Here is a 17,720-nt window from a genome sequence, read left to right as displayed (position 1 = left end):
CTGAGAGGAGAGATATACTGCACGATGGGCTGTATACAGGGGCAGAGATTAGTTGAGCCATGATTATTGCTTTCTGCTGACAGATCAGTTTTGTGAAACTTCAAATGCTGCACTGTTAAAGCATATAGGAGAGGAATTTCTTCTGCCATGTGCATTAATAGAGCTGCATTTGCAGTTTCACAAAAATGATCTGTCAGAAGAGGCAATAGACAAAGCTATGTCCTGCCATTGTGGAGGAGAGTTGAGCTCTGCTAGAACCAGCTAATAATGTAAAATCACTGTGCAGTTGTACTGATGTATATGGCAGATGATAAAATTGGTCAGGCAGGGTCCTGTACAAGAGCAGAGAGTGCATAGAAACATAAGGTGAACTTTACCCTTAGATTAGCTTGCAGATAACTGAGAGAGCTGTGGTTTGTCAGGAGCACACAGGAGAGGGCGAGGGATCTGCAGCACTGAGGAGAAACAAGTGCTGCTGGATGCACCGAAGGACAGATAGAAATGAAAAAAGACGCAAAGAAGACACTTTATCTTGCACTTAGTCGGTATATTAACAATAAGTAAGCATTTACGGTGCTGTATGAAAAATAATACCATTTTGGGAATAACTCTTTAAGAGAACAGCCTCCATGTTAGTGGACTAATACTGTTTACGCAGGATGTCTGCTCAGCTATCTTTTATGGGCCTGTGGGAATGTTCATGTACATATGTAACCACTGCTCCCGCATACAGTGAATGGATCAGTGGTTACGCATATGAACTACCACTTCATCCACATGGGACAAGACCTTCCTTTTCGGGATGATTGGTGATTCTATTGGACAGATCACTAGCGATCATACATTTATGGGTCAGTGATAAATGATAAGAGAAGACCCATATAAAATGTGAACACTGGGTTTTCTTAATTCATTCTTAAGTTTGGGCTTAGGTATCATCCAAGGTGTATACTACATCCATTAGAGAACCTGCACAAGTCTCCTTAACTTCCACACTTACGACAGACTGTAAGTCTAGTGTAATTTATCACTATTACCGTAAGTTTTTGACCTTCTCAAACAATCCATTCTGAACTAAAACTTCAATGACAATCCACAGACCTTCTTCACAATATATTTACAGATATATTTTCCTATGGCCATACCAAAACCACATTGTTTTAATCAGATCTTAACAATTATATATTTTTTATGTTTTGAAATGTAAAGAGACATTCACTATGTAACAGATGAAGGCTTAGCGTAAGTCTCCAACAAGCACCAACAGTATCTAACATCTATACAACCATACACATGCCCTAGGTTCACAAATTTTCTTGTGCACCCTGGAAATGGACTCCTCATAAAAAATTAATCCATCATTAGGGCAATCAACAGTCCATTTTCAATGCAGGCACTCTTTATGGAATTTTTATAGGTTTCTTTTAACACTTGACATTCCAGATTAGAAATAAAACACTATGAGACGTAGTGATCACTCACCGTGAGATGTTGGAAAAGCCACGCCCTCATAATATTCGTTGCTACTTTGGGGAATATGCCTCTTTTCTTTTGCCTCTTTTTGTCCTTGTCTGGGTCATCATCGTCCCCTGTGCCGGGAGATGCAACACTGTTATCTAAAACATCCCCTGGATGATAGAAAGAGAGATATATGGATAACATCAGACAAATGCTTTTTGAAAAAAGGCTAGGCCAAATCAAACGGATGGCATAAGACTATAGACAGCCCATTGTCAGGACTTTCAACCCTTGCATGGCTTGAAGCTTCCATCCAGTGGTGAACATCTCTTTGTCATCTTAAACCTCTTGCCTGTGGAGTCCTCTACTGAAAAAGGCCATCAGTCTTCTGTAACTTAGCAAGATGTTCTTCTGCCATGTTCTACAGTAATGTGACACTAGTGTACCTGAAAGTTCTCTGAACACATCAAAGGTAGTCATTACAGGACTTCTTCCATCATCACCGGCTTCCTTCAGACTTTGACATTTGATTTGTGATAAGCTAAGTCTACATTGTGTAGGACAACTTTTTCTATAGTCAAGGAATTGATGACTTATGTTAGGCTCGATGCTTAGCCAGTTGGCAAAGCTATACAACATCTGTCTAAGCATTATGGAAGATAGTGGGAAATAAAGCAATAGCTGCATTCCTCAAAGGTACAAATCTGTCATGTGGACCTAGCATCTTCCAAAGTTCTTAGAATTGAGTGCCCAGAAAAACAGGTCTCATTCAGGTTTCTCTCTTTGTCCTTGATGGAGAATATCCATACTTTTGGCAACCAACAGTATGCAAGCGGTGCTATAAATGCCCATGAAACAATGAACTAAAGTTGAGTTCTGCCAATTATCAAGCCTTAGGTACCATAGAAGTCTTTGCTTTCCATTTCCCTCAAGCTCGTACTTCAATAGAATAAACTACTACACTGCCAAGTGCTTCTGGAGCAATAAAGAAGGACATGCCACCCCAGAACTAAAACGGTTAAAAATTTTTTTTTTTTTAAAAAAGAGATACACTCGTCAACGCCAGTGTGCCAACTTAATCAGAACTTTCCATCACCCAGTCTTGCTCTTTTGTGCTTTTCCATGGCATTAATTGTGCATTAGCAAAAATCATTCACTTTTAAGAGCCTTGCTTATTTTTTTCGCCCTGCGGCTCCGATGCCTTGAAAGCAATGCCTGCAGGGCGTGTGAATTATGTATCTGAAAAACCCTGCTGCCAGGGCAATACTGGCCCCCACCTTCTGAAAATTTATACCGCCATGTCTCCCCCTTTTTGGGAAGGCATCAATCAACGCAGGCCGGATATATCACTCGCATGCATTAATATTTGAACTAATAACTTTCGGGGGGAAAAAAACAGGGCATCTAGGGTTAGACATGGAGGCGAGTTACTTGTGGGATAATGAAATGCAAAATAAATGAAGATTAGGAGGACACTGCTCTGGATGGCTGATTTTTTTTTCTTTTTTTTTTTTCATCTTACACATCATTAGTCCACAGTCACACGAAAGAGAAAAACTGGAGGGGGAGTTAATGCTCCCTGCTGGCCCCTGACAAGCTCTATGTCCAAGGGACGGACATGTATGCAGTCACTGGGATCGCTGCCTCGTGTAATAGCAGAACAGACATTAATTAGCTCCAAAAAGCTATGGCAGAAGCATATACCAGGAAAAGTTCTAAGACTTCCAAGAACACATCGAAGACACATCAACCAACATTGACGACACATCGACCACACAAAATGGTCACTCACATATCCAGAGTCAGCGTTATCTGAAGACTAAACTTTCCTTCACCAAGGGCAAAAATTCAGGTTTCTGTTCCAGCCCCATATTTAGATGGCTTGACCAAGGCAGCATTTTTGTTGGCACCCAGCCCATGAGGCATATCGAAAAATGTCCAGTTATCAATTACTGATCTATGACCTATCAGTGATAATACTGCTTCAGGATGGAGGGTTTTGGTATCCAGTGTCTTGTCTATTCAGGCAGATGGTATTACAGTGGTCATTCTATTACCATACAGCAAAGTAGTTTCAGATGTTCCAGATGATATGTAGGTGCCAGATGTATCTTTATTACTCTGGCATAACTTCTGTCACTACTGCACTTTCAAAAGAGTAATTGTACAGAATATCCAGATCACCGAATCTTCAATCACAATGCTTTTATAGAGACAACCCCATGGGTCCGCCATAGATATGATATTGGCCGCCATCTGGGGACTTTTTACAGTTTTTTGAATCCATATTTTGCTGAAAATTTGACTGGGTTGATCACTGTTTTGGGTTGTATTTGACCCAGCTATCAAAAACTGGATCAATTTATACATTAACTGGCCCAGTTGTTTTTGACCATTGGGTCAATTTTTGGCCTAGTTATACAATAATTGCATAAAATTTGCTGAGTAATTAAAATAGGACTTTGCCTTCTTTTGTATATGTAAATTATGTAATCTGATCGGCCCAGGATACCCAATCTGAAGCTGGTTACTTACCCAGGATATACTCAATACACCTGATTCATCATTGCATTTTTGCCAATTTTTTTTATGTGAATTATACCTCTCGTTTACTTTTTTATTTGATACAAATTCATCAAATGAGTTGTGCCTTTTTCAAGTAGCCTTTTGTGGTTTTGTTAAGTTTTTAGATCAGTCTGACATTTCCAGATGTTTTAAACTGATTCATGAAATGCGACTTTTTTAAAAAGTCACAAAATTTGCCCCAGCTCCACTCTAGTCCTGGAGTGATCTTATGTACGTCAGCTACAAAGTCACCTTTTCTCGCATTTTGTAAAATGTTCTTTGTGAACTAAAAACTAGCAAAAACAGATGCAGAAAAAAAGACAATTTGGGGCTTCGTGCAAAATTCATGAATCGAGTGTGCCATTTTTATGAATGTGGCACAAAATGCTTCAGGGAAAAAACCTAAAGTCATAACAGAAAAGTGACTTCTAAAAAGCCAAAAATGATGAATTGGGCCCAATGTTTTTATCTTCTTTTTTTTACACATTTGTAATAATGGACATATTTACCAGGTGCAATCATATGCATCTTTATATATATATGTAGCTATCTAGTTGTTTTACCATAAGCTCGCTGTATGAGAATGTAATGGTAACAAGACATAAGAGTGCATTTACCACCTTATCAGTAACCATACATGCATCAATTCACATGTAATATAGATCCACGATATGTCTCAGCAACCACAACTGCATTTGTAACCACACTGGGTGTCTACTACTAGCCGGGCACTTATACAATGTCTGTAGTGTAGCGCTCAGTGACTGTACATAGAGAGTCATCACTGAGCGCTGTCATACTTATCTATCTTATCTTTTACTGATACATTGCAATTCTTTAACATAGAAAACTGTACTTGGTTTTGCACATTTTAATAATGGCTACTGTCTAAAAAACGAATCGCAATACAGATGAAAAAAAATCCCTTTTTTCTAATGAAAATTAGATAATTTTTTATACGCTTCTTTGAACTTAGCCTTATGCTAACCATAAGCCTTCATATTCCCTTACACAGATGATAGATTTGTTGGGGTCTTTAACAGTCTCATAAAATTACTAAGCTCAGAGGCAAAACTTCTGGGCCCCAATGAAAAACTTGTAAGTAGGTCCTAGCATGTGACATTTAAAGGGAACCTGACTGTCCCCACCTGCTTCTATGGCGGTGTGTATGACCATTCCTTTATTCTGCAATGAGATTTTATGAGCAATGCTAATTTTGCTGTTTTTTTTTAACAATGTCAGGGATTATATGGAGGCTGTCAATGGTAGACATGAATAGAAAATCTGAGGCAGAACTAGTCTAGGGGAAGAGACTCCCAGCCGAACTAGTCCACATATCACAAGCAGTAGGATAAAAGTCCTTTAAAAAACAACAACAAACAAACAGCAAAATTAGTATTACATATAAAATACAATTTCAGAATAAAGAAATGATCATGCATACTGCTATAGCAGCAATTGGGGCTGTCAGGAGACCTTCTCTTTAAAATACTGGTGAATTCCCAGATCTGATGTCCATCTATGTAGCTATTCATTATTTTTTGCTTCCAGTATGTCACTACTATCAGCAGAACTGATCCCATAGATCCCAGGTGCAGTCATCTGGTGCATCAGTAGCTACAGCAGATTGGTCGTAGGGTCAGATCATGCATCATTATTTTTTTGTCTGGTGCCGGATTGGTGCATAAACGGCAACACTTTTAAGCAAATGTATCCGACTCAGGCGTAAAGAACTGATATATGGAAACCCAACTGTAGAAAAGGGGACTTTTGAATTAGGCACCTTGGCCAAAGTGACTACTAGTGATGAGCGAACATGCTCGGATAAGGTGTCATCATGCTCGGGTGCTACTGAGTGTTTTCGGTGTACTCGAATAATATGTTCAAGTCCCCGCGACTGCATGTCTTGTGGCTGTTCGAGAGCCATAACACATGCAGGGATTGTCTAACAGACAGACAATCCCTGCATCTGTTGTGACTGTCGAACAGCTGCGAGACATGCAGCTGTGAGGATTCTAACATATTTTTCAAGCACATCAAAGTCACTCGGTTGGCACCGAAGCATGATCATACAACACCTTATCCGAGCATGTTCGCTCATCACTATTAGTCACAACTACTTGTGCGCGCCATTTAGCAATGTACTGACCTTGACTGTTAGGGAAATTTGGTACTTGAATGTCAGGAAACGCTGTGAAATCTCCATGAATAACGCATGGATTACTGTGCTGTCATCTGCTTTACATACTGGCTCAATACATAAGACCATATTGCAACCAGGAGCTTGACCTTGGCATAGTGGAAGTAACCATGCACCATGACAAAGCCTGATAAAGCTTCACCAATGTTTTACTCTAAGGGTTCTCTGACACTTGAGTATAAATTGGACCAGTGCAATCCGATAAAAAAATCATATAGTGCTCGGACCAATGTTATTCAGCGAGATCTGCGGATTTTTTCTCTGTTGTCTTCGGCATGCTGCGATTTCACTCCGAAATTGGACAGTGCGAGAAGAAAATTGCATGCCTACGGACCAGCAGTATGACATCCGATTTTTATGGATACATTACAATTCTGTAACATAGAAATGGTAAGCGGTCCTGTAAATGATTAATAGCTGCTGGGTAAAAAACGGACTGTATGCAGACTACATGAATGGCAAATGAGGAAAGATTGTCTCACTCTACTGGGTGAGAATGAGACCAATGGTTTATATGTAAGTGTGAGTGATCCCTTAGGCTACGTTCCCAAGATGAGATAAAATAGTTTAACTTGAATTTTTTATGAAAATTTTTTTGCATAAAAAACTCACTAGTGATGAATGAACATGGTAGGATAAGGTCTTATCCGAGCATGCTCGTGTGCTAACAGAGTGACCTCCGAGTGCTCGAATAATATATTCGAGTCCCGCTGCCTGCATGTCTCGCTGTTCAACACCTGCAACACATGCAGGGATTTCCTTTTTGTTAGACAATCCCTGCATGTGTTATACCAGTCAAATAGCCACGGGGACTCGAACATGGTATTCGAGCACGCTGATGTGACTCAGCACACGAGCATGCTCCGATAACGCCTTATCCGGGCATGTTCGCTCATCACTAAAACTCACCACAAACTCATTGTGGCACTGTAGCCTTAGAATGTAAAGAAGGAAGATTGAAATAAAAACTGCAGGAAAAAAAATTCTCATTGACAATTCCAGGGTATCATACTGTACGGAACGAAAGATTGTAAAGTATTACCAAGTCGTCTTGGAAATAAAAGGTTAACAGCGCACATTCCTTCTCCGCAGAACAACCAGGATTAATTCTTAGCTCACGCACAGACCTGGAGTGTGGGGAATTGTGGGTGCGTCCTTTTCGGAGCCCTTTGACTTTCAGTTCCTATGTAAATGCGCGTATGCACACCCACATATACATTATATATTCGCCCGCTCTCTTAATGCGCACACTTCTCCACTGTGCCAAGGAACTGCCGGAGGGCAAATTCTCCCAAACAGTAATGGCTTCTGACTGCTCCCTGGCAACCCTGGGCCGTTGTAACCTGGGCGGATGTGATTGTGCGAGGCCCAGGAGCTGACTGCTGCTTCATCAGCTGTTTGTGTGACACAGATGGAGAGAGGCTATTACAGAGCCAAGCTGGAAGACCTCTGGGATATGGGAAGTGTAGATTTGCAGCACTTCTTAAGAGACAAAAGTGTGCCTAAGTGCAAGTGCATGTCTGTAAATCACTCCGAGGTATGTATCGAGATGATCCAAATAATGCTACAGCGTGCAGATCTGCTTCGCCACCCCACAGAATGGCAAAATAGCGCCGTGTTCACACGTAGCGTAAATGCTTGTCCCCCCCCATAGTTTTTAGAGGTGTCCACACGTAATACTCAATAATAATGTCCTACGATTGTTGCACTTTTCTTACATTTTACCCATTATTTGAAGCAGATTTTAATGCTTTTTTTTAGCAGGAAAAAGCTTTCATTCCGCACTTAAAAATGCTAATTTTTTTTTCGTCTACGTATGTTTTTTCCATGCATTTTTTTTTCAAGTGCCACATAGATTGCCTATAAAATAAAAATGCATCAAAAACCGCACAGTTCAATAGCGTCTTTAAACACAACATACACTTTTGAAAAAGTTTGGAAAAGTTACATGCATGCAGAAAAAAACTAAAAAAAAAAACGGAGACACGGCCTAAATTACATAATTCATACAATAAATCCGCAGATAAATAATAGCAGTAAGAGATTGATATGGAAGGTGTCAATAATAGCGCAAAATATACCTGCCTGTATGATAGCTAGAAAACACAAGTACACTCTCATAAAATATATATTATTGCAAATAAAGAAAAGTGCAAAAATGCAAACAGTCCAGTATATCAGGGCTGACTTCTCCTGTTGGAGGCCATACAATGTTCTCCAGGTGGAGTAAGTCATGACTTTGAGTGACGCAGGCCATAGAAGGGCTTGGTGGACATGTCTTTGCCTGTAAACACTGAAACATGGGAGGGGAACGGCAGGCTTTTCTAATCCTGCCTGAACTCCTGAATGGAGGCTGGGGTGTAGCACCTTCTAAGAAAAGCTCTGTAAACAAAGAATTGTGAGATTTGGACCCAGTCACTAGTTTCTTTCGACCTGTTAAGCAAGATTTTCTTACATACTTCAACAATAATGTAGTTGATATCTCGGGTTGGGATTTTACAATATGTATTGTGTGACCATTGTAGTTGTATTATAATTTATAAATATATATATATTTTTATGAAAAAATCATGGCCTCCAAGACCAACGTCACTTACAAAGGCTAAATGATAATAGTAATAATAGAATAAATCAAATAATAAGAAGTTTAGTTAAATATTAAAATGAATACTACAACATTACACATATTAATTAAATATTTCAATGAATAATAAATTATTGCAAATAATAAATATTGAAATTGATAATAGTAAAATATTATTACAAACAAGAATACAAATTAGGTATCAAAGTAAATAACAGATCACATATAATAATAAATATTAAAATGAATAAATGAAGAATTAGAAATGAAACTGAATATTATAATTAGTAATACAACAATACACAATAATAAACTAATAATACAAAATATTACTAAGAATAATAATACTGATTAAATATAAAAATATTAATAAAATAATACACATAATAATAAAAAATCTGAGTAATAATACTAAATACATGTAAAAATTATGAATAAAATAATGCACATAATATACTAATTAAAATATTACTAATAATAATAATTAAATATTTAAAGGAATAATAAAACAATACACAAAATAAGCTAACAATAACAATATTACTAATAATAATTAAATATTAAAATTAATAATAAAATAATACACATAATGATAAACTAATAATAAAACATATTACTAATACTAATTTAATAATAAAATATTGACTACTACTAATACTGATTAAATATTACAATTAATAATAAAAATATGCATAATGATAAACTAATAAAAAATATTACTAATAATACTAAAATATTAGAATTAATAATATAATGGAAATAATAATCTAATAAACTAATAATAAAAAGTATCACTACTACTACTAATAACAAAACAATAGTAAATAAAAATAACGTATCAGCTGTGAATTTTTAAGCTAAAGTTCTTTCATCTGTGTTTTATTTGTCTGTTCATTTTTGGAGTCTTTAGTTATATGGCCATTGGCTATCAAGAATAGTTTTAGCAAGGTGGTTTGGATTTGATGATCAGCTACTAAAATATATGGTTAGGGAAATAAATAAAAACAGTTGAGCGGAAGTACAGGCTGGTATTTGCCCACTCTCTGTGCAGATCCTGCTGTGCTAAACAGCCAGGACATGTAAGAGTGAAATGTGCCTGTGATTTGCCGCTGACCAGGAGAGCAGAGAACAGATGACCCAGAGAAGTTTACATGCAACATTTACTAACTGAGTGGGTTTTGTGACACTGGAAGGGAGGGGGTTGACCACTGTACCTTATTCACACTCAAAAGTGCACTGGATGAAAAAAAAACAGCTTTTCCAAGGCTTACACCAGTTTCAAACACCCAACCCCCAGGGGGACAATCCGAAAAAAAGGATTGGGGGAGAGAACAGAGAAGAAAAGGGTTTTATTCGGCTTTTTGTCCCAGACTTTTCAGGCGGCATAAGAAGTATTTAGCACATTCATTCCCCAAATGGGTCGGGAGCTGGAAACTGCAGGAGGCTGTTCCTTTGTTAACTCACAACTATTTACACAGACTATCTGGTGAAGGGACCCCATGTTTTGGACTGAAAAGGATTTTCATTCAAAGTGCCTAAGAGGGAGCAGCATTAGAGGTAGCAAGGCCCCACACCAACCCAAAATCATCATTGGCACACACTGACCTAACAATATCAGGGCCTCACACAGACCTCATATTCCTATGGTGTCAAACAAAAAAATCGGCACACCCTCACACCTCCCCAAAATCCAAAGGGTCTTGAATAAATTAGCCTGTTAAGGGACCCGCCAGATACAAAACGATAAACGTATGTCTTTACATTAGCAAACATCTACAATCTGGTTCTTTACTCTCCCAAGTGTGGATGGGAAAACATAATGGAACACCAAATTAATCTAAACTTCCCAACATCAATATCAAAAACTTGTTATAATTTTATTTAGTTAAAGATTATTACAAAGAATTAAATGGAAAAATCAACGCAGAGATGGCTAGGATATGTTAAGAGTCAAGAAGAATTGCTCTTCTCGGGCAGTGATCTAATTGAGCTAATTGTACAAATGAAGACATAGTTGTAGCCTCTTGACCAGTTGTATTCCCTGGACAATCTAAGCTTTTAACACTAAAAAAAACCCTGTAAATGTTTGTTTTTTAAGAAGTCAGAATGTAGGTACATCCGGATTAACAGGATTAGTGGAAGTAGCCAATTAAGTAACAGATTGACTGCACTTGGCATTCAAAATAAAGCAAAGGGTGGAAATTATAGACCAAAACATCTCATCTTACAAGGTATTGCCATGTTTGTACTCAGGAAAATTAAGTCTTTGGGCATATAGTCTACTTAACACCATATGGACTTAACACCTGAAGAGTCCATGGCATCTCAATTAGCATTGGTCACTACGGCAAAATAAGACTCTACCCAATGTCATGGATGTAAGGAATCTCATGGAGGTCCTGAAGCAATGATAAAAATGTGGACCTTCATGGTGCGGCTTGAGGCCACCACACTCCGGACCACCTATGCCGTGAAGAATTGGTAGCCTCATCCCATTTTCATAAAGTTCCACTTTCTTGCCTAACATCGCACCTCGTGCAAGTTTCCGGATCCCTGGCCTCTACATTTTGTATTTTTCTTACTATGGTTCATTTCATGGAAATTCTAGAAGTTCTGGCGTCACCTGTAAATTGCTCGCACAGTCTTGCTTACCGTCTATACTTAGACTCAAGAGACAAATGTTTTCCCTGTAAGTTGTCGATCATTTCAAACATGGCTGCTCTTTTCTCTTACAAGTACAGACGTTTCCATTTCCATGCAATTAACTATTTAACACATTTTTAGCAAGGCATGCTTTTTTGGCAATGCGTATTGTAATGAGAAGTAAATAGTGGGATTGATGCATGTCAGTTTCTGACGACAATGTGGGTGTAGCCGGCTCACACGAAAAATGCAAATTAGCAGGAAAAAAATGTAATAAACTGTTAATCAGAAAGGGTTACTGTGTGGAATATAAATATCGTGTGTTTGGAAGACAGATGGGGAAGAATGTAGGAGCTGCGCATGTTTTTTCTCTTTGGCTGGCAAAGTTGATGCACAAGAGGACCAGATATGTGAATTTAACATGACACCATCTTGCGCAGTGCTAATTTGAAAGCCGCACATTGCAGACCTGTCCACACCATCAAAATCCACAAAACCAAGAGAAGAAAAAAAAAATGATTGCAGGCTGCCAGCTTTGTTCACCCGCACAGAACACTGTACGTTCAGAATACCAACACAGTGTAAGAGGGTGCAGTAGAAAAGTAAATAGTTGGCTTTGGACAGAGAGTTAAAAGATCTTTAGCTTTCATAATTAAGTGTCCATTTTACAGAAATAAATCACAATGGTCAAAAGTATAGACAATAGAGCTTAACACTTCATTCTACTCCATCACGGATCCAACATTGGCCCTCACACTTGAAATGACAAATGGACAAATGGAATGAGTAAAACTGAAGCAAGGTTCAATATTTCACACTAGCATCATTGGCCTACTTAATCTGGTAGAGCTCTACAGTATGTATACAAAATAAGATAGTGATGACCAAAGTGTAGAATCTACAATCACAGAGCTTAAAATCGACCTGTCACCTTATCAAAAGCGGCTTGTTTTTTAGGTTTTGTTTTATTCCCGCTTCTCCCCTTGGTATTCCTCTTTTTACTTCTTTGAAATCCGCCATTCGGTTCCGGAGATATCTTCCTTTATATTTTGTGTTAGCTTTTCTGGTTTTTACACAGGGGCACTGAGCATTTGAAAGACACGCCCCTGAGGATCTGTGAGCCACATCCTCTAAGAAATCAGCACTAAATAAAAAGGCCCATATCTCTACAACTGTATGGCGCATATAAAAAAAAAAAAAAAGAGTCATATAATCAGGGGAGCAGTAGGAATAAACTATTAATAGCAAAGACCGGTCACTTTTCACTTGGTGACAGACAGGTCCTCTATGAAAGGGTTTACACTTTCAACAAATTGATTTCCAAACGCTTGCAGTCATGTAAAATAGCAAAACCGGATGGTACTCATCCACCAAGGGTCTGGCTCCTGCTGTCCAATGCTGCAGTGGTCTCTGTGTTTTGGCTGCAGAGGTGACTTCATGACTACAATGCGCATCATCACTGCAGCTAATCACTGAGTTCAGAAGCTCTGCTGATGTGGATGGCACAAGCCATTGAGCTCAGTGATTGGCTGCAGTGGCAATACACTGCAGCCAAAACACCGGGACCAGGATAGAAGCAGAAAGCTGGCGCTGGACCTGGAGAGGGTGAGTATCATGTGACTTTATTTTACATGGCTGCACGTGTTTTCTACTTAGTTAAAAGTTTGATGAAGTATGTGATGTCATAACTATTGGACAGGAACTAACCACTGTAACCGCCACTGTTCACGAGAATGAGTGATCCAAAGTCACCTTTGTGAATAGTGGTAGTGAGCATGTGTGACCACTCCATCTATAGGAGTGATGGTCGCACATGGTCACTACCTCGTTTTTGTGAACAGTGGTGGTTACAGTGGGTTTAGACCCTTACCAATCATACCTTTATCACATACTTCTCCAAAGGGTGGTGGTTGCAAATGGCCACTACTCCCTTCAGACAGGTGACTTTAGGATCCTCATTTTCGTGAACAGTGGTGGCCACTTTGGTTTAGACCCTTACCAATCATACATCACATACTTCTTGAAAGGGTGGTGGTCGCACATGGTCACTATGTCACTCTTTACACAGGTGACTTTGGGACCCTCGTTTTTGTGAACAGTGGCGGCTACAGTCGTTTAGACACTTACCAATCATACCATTATCACATTCTTCTTCAAAGGTGGTGGTACCACATGGTCACTACTTCTCCCTTCACATAAGAGACATTTTGCCTCCCATTCTCAGGATTGGTGTGAGTCTCAGCAGCCGGTCCTCCACGCACTTCTAGAGAGGTGATTCGCGATGTTCATTTGACAACCCTTCTGTTTTGATCGTCTCCAGATTAGATTGTTAAAAGTAAGGACAATCCATAATGGTAAACTTAGATATAAGGGTTGAGAAGCTATAATAAAAGGGGTGCAGATGCTTTCTCCTAGGAGACCTCCCTGTAGGCTGTTACCTATAATATCAGCAACAACTTATCTTTGAGACATCTCTGCAGCTCTCGGCAATAAAACGCTTTAATGGGACGCTAATTTTTCATTTTTAGTGACCTCTCAGTGCAGCATTATGCACAGTTATCACTCAGATTCTATTAAGAAGAGACTAATGTCCATCTAGGTCCCAGCTCTCAGATTCAACTCTGCTTGCTCTGCACAACGAACAATCCCAAGCTCCTGGTAATGTTCTGCACTAGTCCCTTGTGAGGCATTGCTGCTAACGCCAGCTCACGACCATTCAACCTCATATATACACACAAGCTTAAAGAGGTAGCGGCGTCTCCGCTCTGCTCCAAACAGGAACGTCAGCACTTATTCCTTCCATCAAGCTGTATCATATAATACAGCATACATTTATTAAGAACAATATCAAAGCTTATTATATATGGACAAAATACTTTAGATTTTTTTTTTTAAAAGTTAGAATTGGAAAAAATAAATGAAAAAATATTCTATACATTGAATGTGTTATGAATGAAGATTTTCCCTTTATTACCATTAGGGACGGAGATAATTCAACTCGTAAAAACGTGGTCTATGGATTAAGTAGCAGCCAGTGATGGAGACGTTTATTGTGCACGGCTGAATGAATTGTGTAATTATAGATAACAGGAAAGTATTGAAAAAAATCTAATTAAGGCATGAAGTAGAAATACAGTGAAAGCAATAAGGTAATTCAGATATCCATAGAGCCTGGTGCCTGTCTGTGTCTCCGTGATTATTAGTTCAGATGCCTAAATGGCCTCCTCCATCATGATCACCGTCACACCCTGAACAACAGAGTAGGAACCAGTTCTTATATAATGACACAAGGTTTTCAGAGGATAATTATTTACAATGGATATCATTTAGATAATAGGCCACGTCACATGTCACGGGAGTCCACAAATGAATACCTGAAAACATTAAACCCTCCGAATTAGGCAAGGACCATATATGCATTGAAAACTCCATTTAGAGACTTCACAAAACATTTTATAAAAATTGATGGACAATATAGCCCAGCATCAGAACCATTTTGTTGGTAAACTGACAGACATCGACGAACCCCAATATAGTCAGTAGGGCCTAATGTACATCTTGGAACAGCTCCATTGTGACCTTTTTTCTGCCCCTTTAACACAACAAAAAAAAATGTAATTTCTTATTTTAATGTGCTTTGTGCCTTACTCTGCTTCTATTGAAAACCAGTTTGACTTCAGTGAAATCTGATATTATTCTAGACATTTTCATCATTTTTTTGTAAAAGTGGCTTTTTTTTGCTCTTATTCTGCTCTCGTGAGTATTCCATGTTTTGTTTTTTTTAAAAACCACCAAACGGTTCCAGAGGTATAGGCCTTTTTGTTTAGAGCTAATTTTATGGTCTTTTCAAGGGGGCGTGGCTCACATAGTAATAATGTGGAGGAGCCTACAGACACACCCCTGAGGATCATGAGAGCTACGCATCCTTAATAAAGAGCATTACATTTTACACTAAATAAATAGCAAAAAAACAAAAGAAAAAAACAAAACAAAAACCCAGAACACTCATGGGAGCAGCAGGAGTAAAATAAGAGCAATAACTGGTCACTTTCAGCTTTAAATTGCAGCAGCATCTCCTTCTTATCCTTCTCTAGTTCAAACTCGCCTCCCCTCAACTAGCTGCTGAAAGCCTGATACTGATTTTACCTTCTAAAAAAAAAATGTTTTTGGGTGACTTTTATTCTGAATATTTCCTTAAAGACGACGTGCCTGTTTGGGACACAGCCTGCGGCGAAAATCTCAAAGCCTCCTGAATAGAGTATTTTGTTATCAGCATTATCAAAGAATGTGGCTAGAACAACTGGCGGTGCAATCAGCACAGCATCGCAGGCTACAGTTACCTCATTACATCGCTATTTAAAGGGATTTTTGACAAATGAATGGTTTCTGGGGTTTTTTTTGTTGCTTTTTTTTTGCAGAGGTCAGAATGCTTGCTTAACCCTTTCCCACCTGTAATACATCCAGTCATCCAGTCTCTTGTGGTGGCATGCAGCACAATAACGTTGTAGCAGAAACCGGTTGATGTTTTCACATGTTTGCAAAGTGGGATGATATTTCCTAGTATCAGATGCTTGCATGAGTTTTCGACTAAAGAAATAGGATGTTGTGTGATCTCTATGCCAAGTACAAGTTCCTACATAAATTTGCACATGAATCAATGATAAAACCCGAGAAAAAAGTAAATAAATAATAATAGTACATGTAAATAACATAGGGTGCTTATTTAAGACTATTTTGCTAAAAAAAAAATGTAAATGCCATCCCACCACGACAAGGTGACCCCAATCAGGATGATCCTATCCTGTCTCTAGTATTAAAACCTCACCATGTGTCAGCCGAATAAAGGCAGAGGAGGACAGGGGCCCTGACTGTTCTGACAACTGCCTATGGGAAGCTATATCGATGAAATACCTAGCTCAGAAAAGCTTTGCACCAAGTACAAGAAACTACAACAAAACTAAAAGAAATGAGCTGGAGCATAAGCTGACATACATGCAATTCGTAAGCACACATTCACACTGAAAAAAAGAAAAAACAAAGCAAAAAAAAAAAAAGACAGGATAGGACCGTCCTGATTGGGTACACCTTGTCGCGGTGGAATGGCTTTTACACTTTTTGATCAAAGTAGTGTTAACTAAGTTCCAAGTGTTATTTACATGTACTATTACTATTTACTTACTACACGATATATGCTTAGTTAGTTTTTTTCTTGGGTTTTGTCTGTGAAATGACCACAGTGTGAACGTGCTCTTACACTGTATATCAGCTTATGCTCCGGCTCATTTCTTTGGTTTTACATGAATTAATGATGTTGATTAAAAATGGCAATAAATTAATAAGGAAATGTAGCAGTCACTCTTTTCTGTTTAGTATTATCCCTAGACTCCCTAGGTGCTCGTGTAGGCTTCTTTACATATCATTATTGTTTCTTGCCTCCTGAAATAAATATGGATAAGGGGTAATGGTTCTCAATCCACGTCCACTAACGTTTGTTTTTGCTCCTGCCGTTTCTACGGGACAACTTCTAAGGCCATCACTTTAAAATGCTAAATTTCGACTTCCACCCTTTTTTCTGGGAGACCTGGTCCCTATCTTGTTTGACAAGTCCATTCCTCAAAGGATTTGCCTTAGTCCTCCTGAGCAGCTTGGCGCTCCATATTACATAACATGCATGTTAGTCTTAGGTCTGGTATCTGCTCTGCATCATAAATCAATTTCTTCTGCAAACACAAAACCGACTCTGGCCTTCATGGCTGCTTCTTGTATCAGAAGTCTCAAGCCTAGAGATCTTGCTTTCTCCTGGTAACTATCATCAGCAGATTTACACCAAATACTGACCCAACTCTTTTAATGTGCAGAAAAGTACAGAAAGTTTTTTTTTCCTTGGGAAAGGCTACTCAGGAAACCCTTCCATTGTTCACGTTGTAGAACAGTCTTGGATAACTTTGATTATGCACCATATAGGGAAGTTTTGGCTGCCATGATATAAACAGTATAATTTTACACCTCTTTTACAGCAAACAGACATTTCCTGGGAAGTTTCTGTCACTTATTACATAGTACGAGCAATGTGCACAATGCAAAGCGAGACCAAAATACACTTTTTGTGTAACCTTTCCGTAAAACAGTAGACAAGTGATGACGCCTAAATTTAAGATTTTCTACAGGTTACCTAAAGGAAACTGAGTTCTAATCTGAATAAAAAAGCCACCGTAGGGGGAACGAAAATGTCTATGGTGGTCAGACACTGTCATACATTGCAACACAAAG

At 38.7% G+C, this 17,720-nt stretch overlaps 1 protein-coding gene across 19 annotated transcripts in view; it reads right to left on the bottom strand.

Moving 5' to 3' along the window:
• Window positions 1–17,720, bottom strand: part of MEIS2 (Meis homeobox 2) — a 182,514-nt gene that overhangs the window by 94,000 nt on the left and 70,794 nt on the right. For 13 of the 19 annotated variants that reach the window (XM_077263656.1, XM_077263667.1, XM_077263788.1 and 10 more), the window contains one exon: window positions 1,483–1,628. In XM_077263656.1, coding sequence (XP_077119771.1) covers window positions 1,483–1,628 — 146 coding nt within the window. The remainder of the gene's footprint in view (window positions 1–1,482; window positions 1,629–17,720) is intronic. The other 6 variants (XM_077263746.1, XM_077263770.1, XM_077263755.1 and 3 more) reach the window with 1 other exon arrangement.

Source organism: Ranitomeya variabilis, chromosome 1 (genome assembly GCF_051348905.1).
Source record: "Ranitomeya variabilis isolate aRanVar5 chromosome 1, aRanVar5.hap1, whole genome shotgun sequence".
NCBI lineage: Eukaryota > Metazoa > Chordata > Amphibia > Anura > Dendrobatidae > Ranitomeya > Ranitomeya variabilis.
The sequence above is the reverse complement of the archived record's forward strand: the minus strand, read 5'-3'. Positions and strand labels throughout refer to the sequence as shown.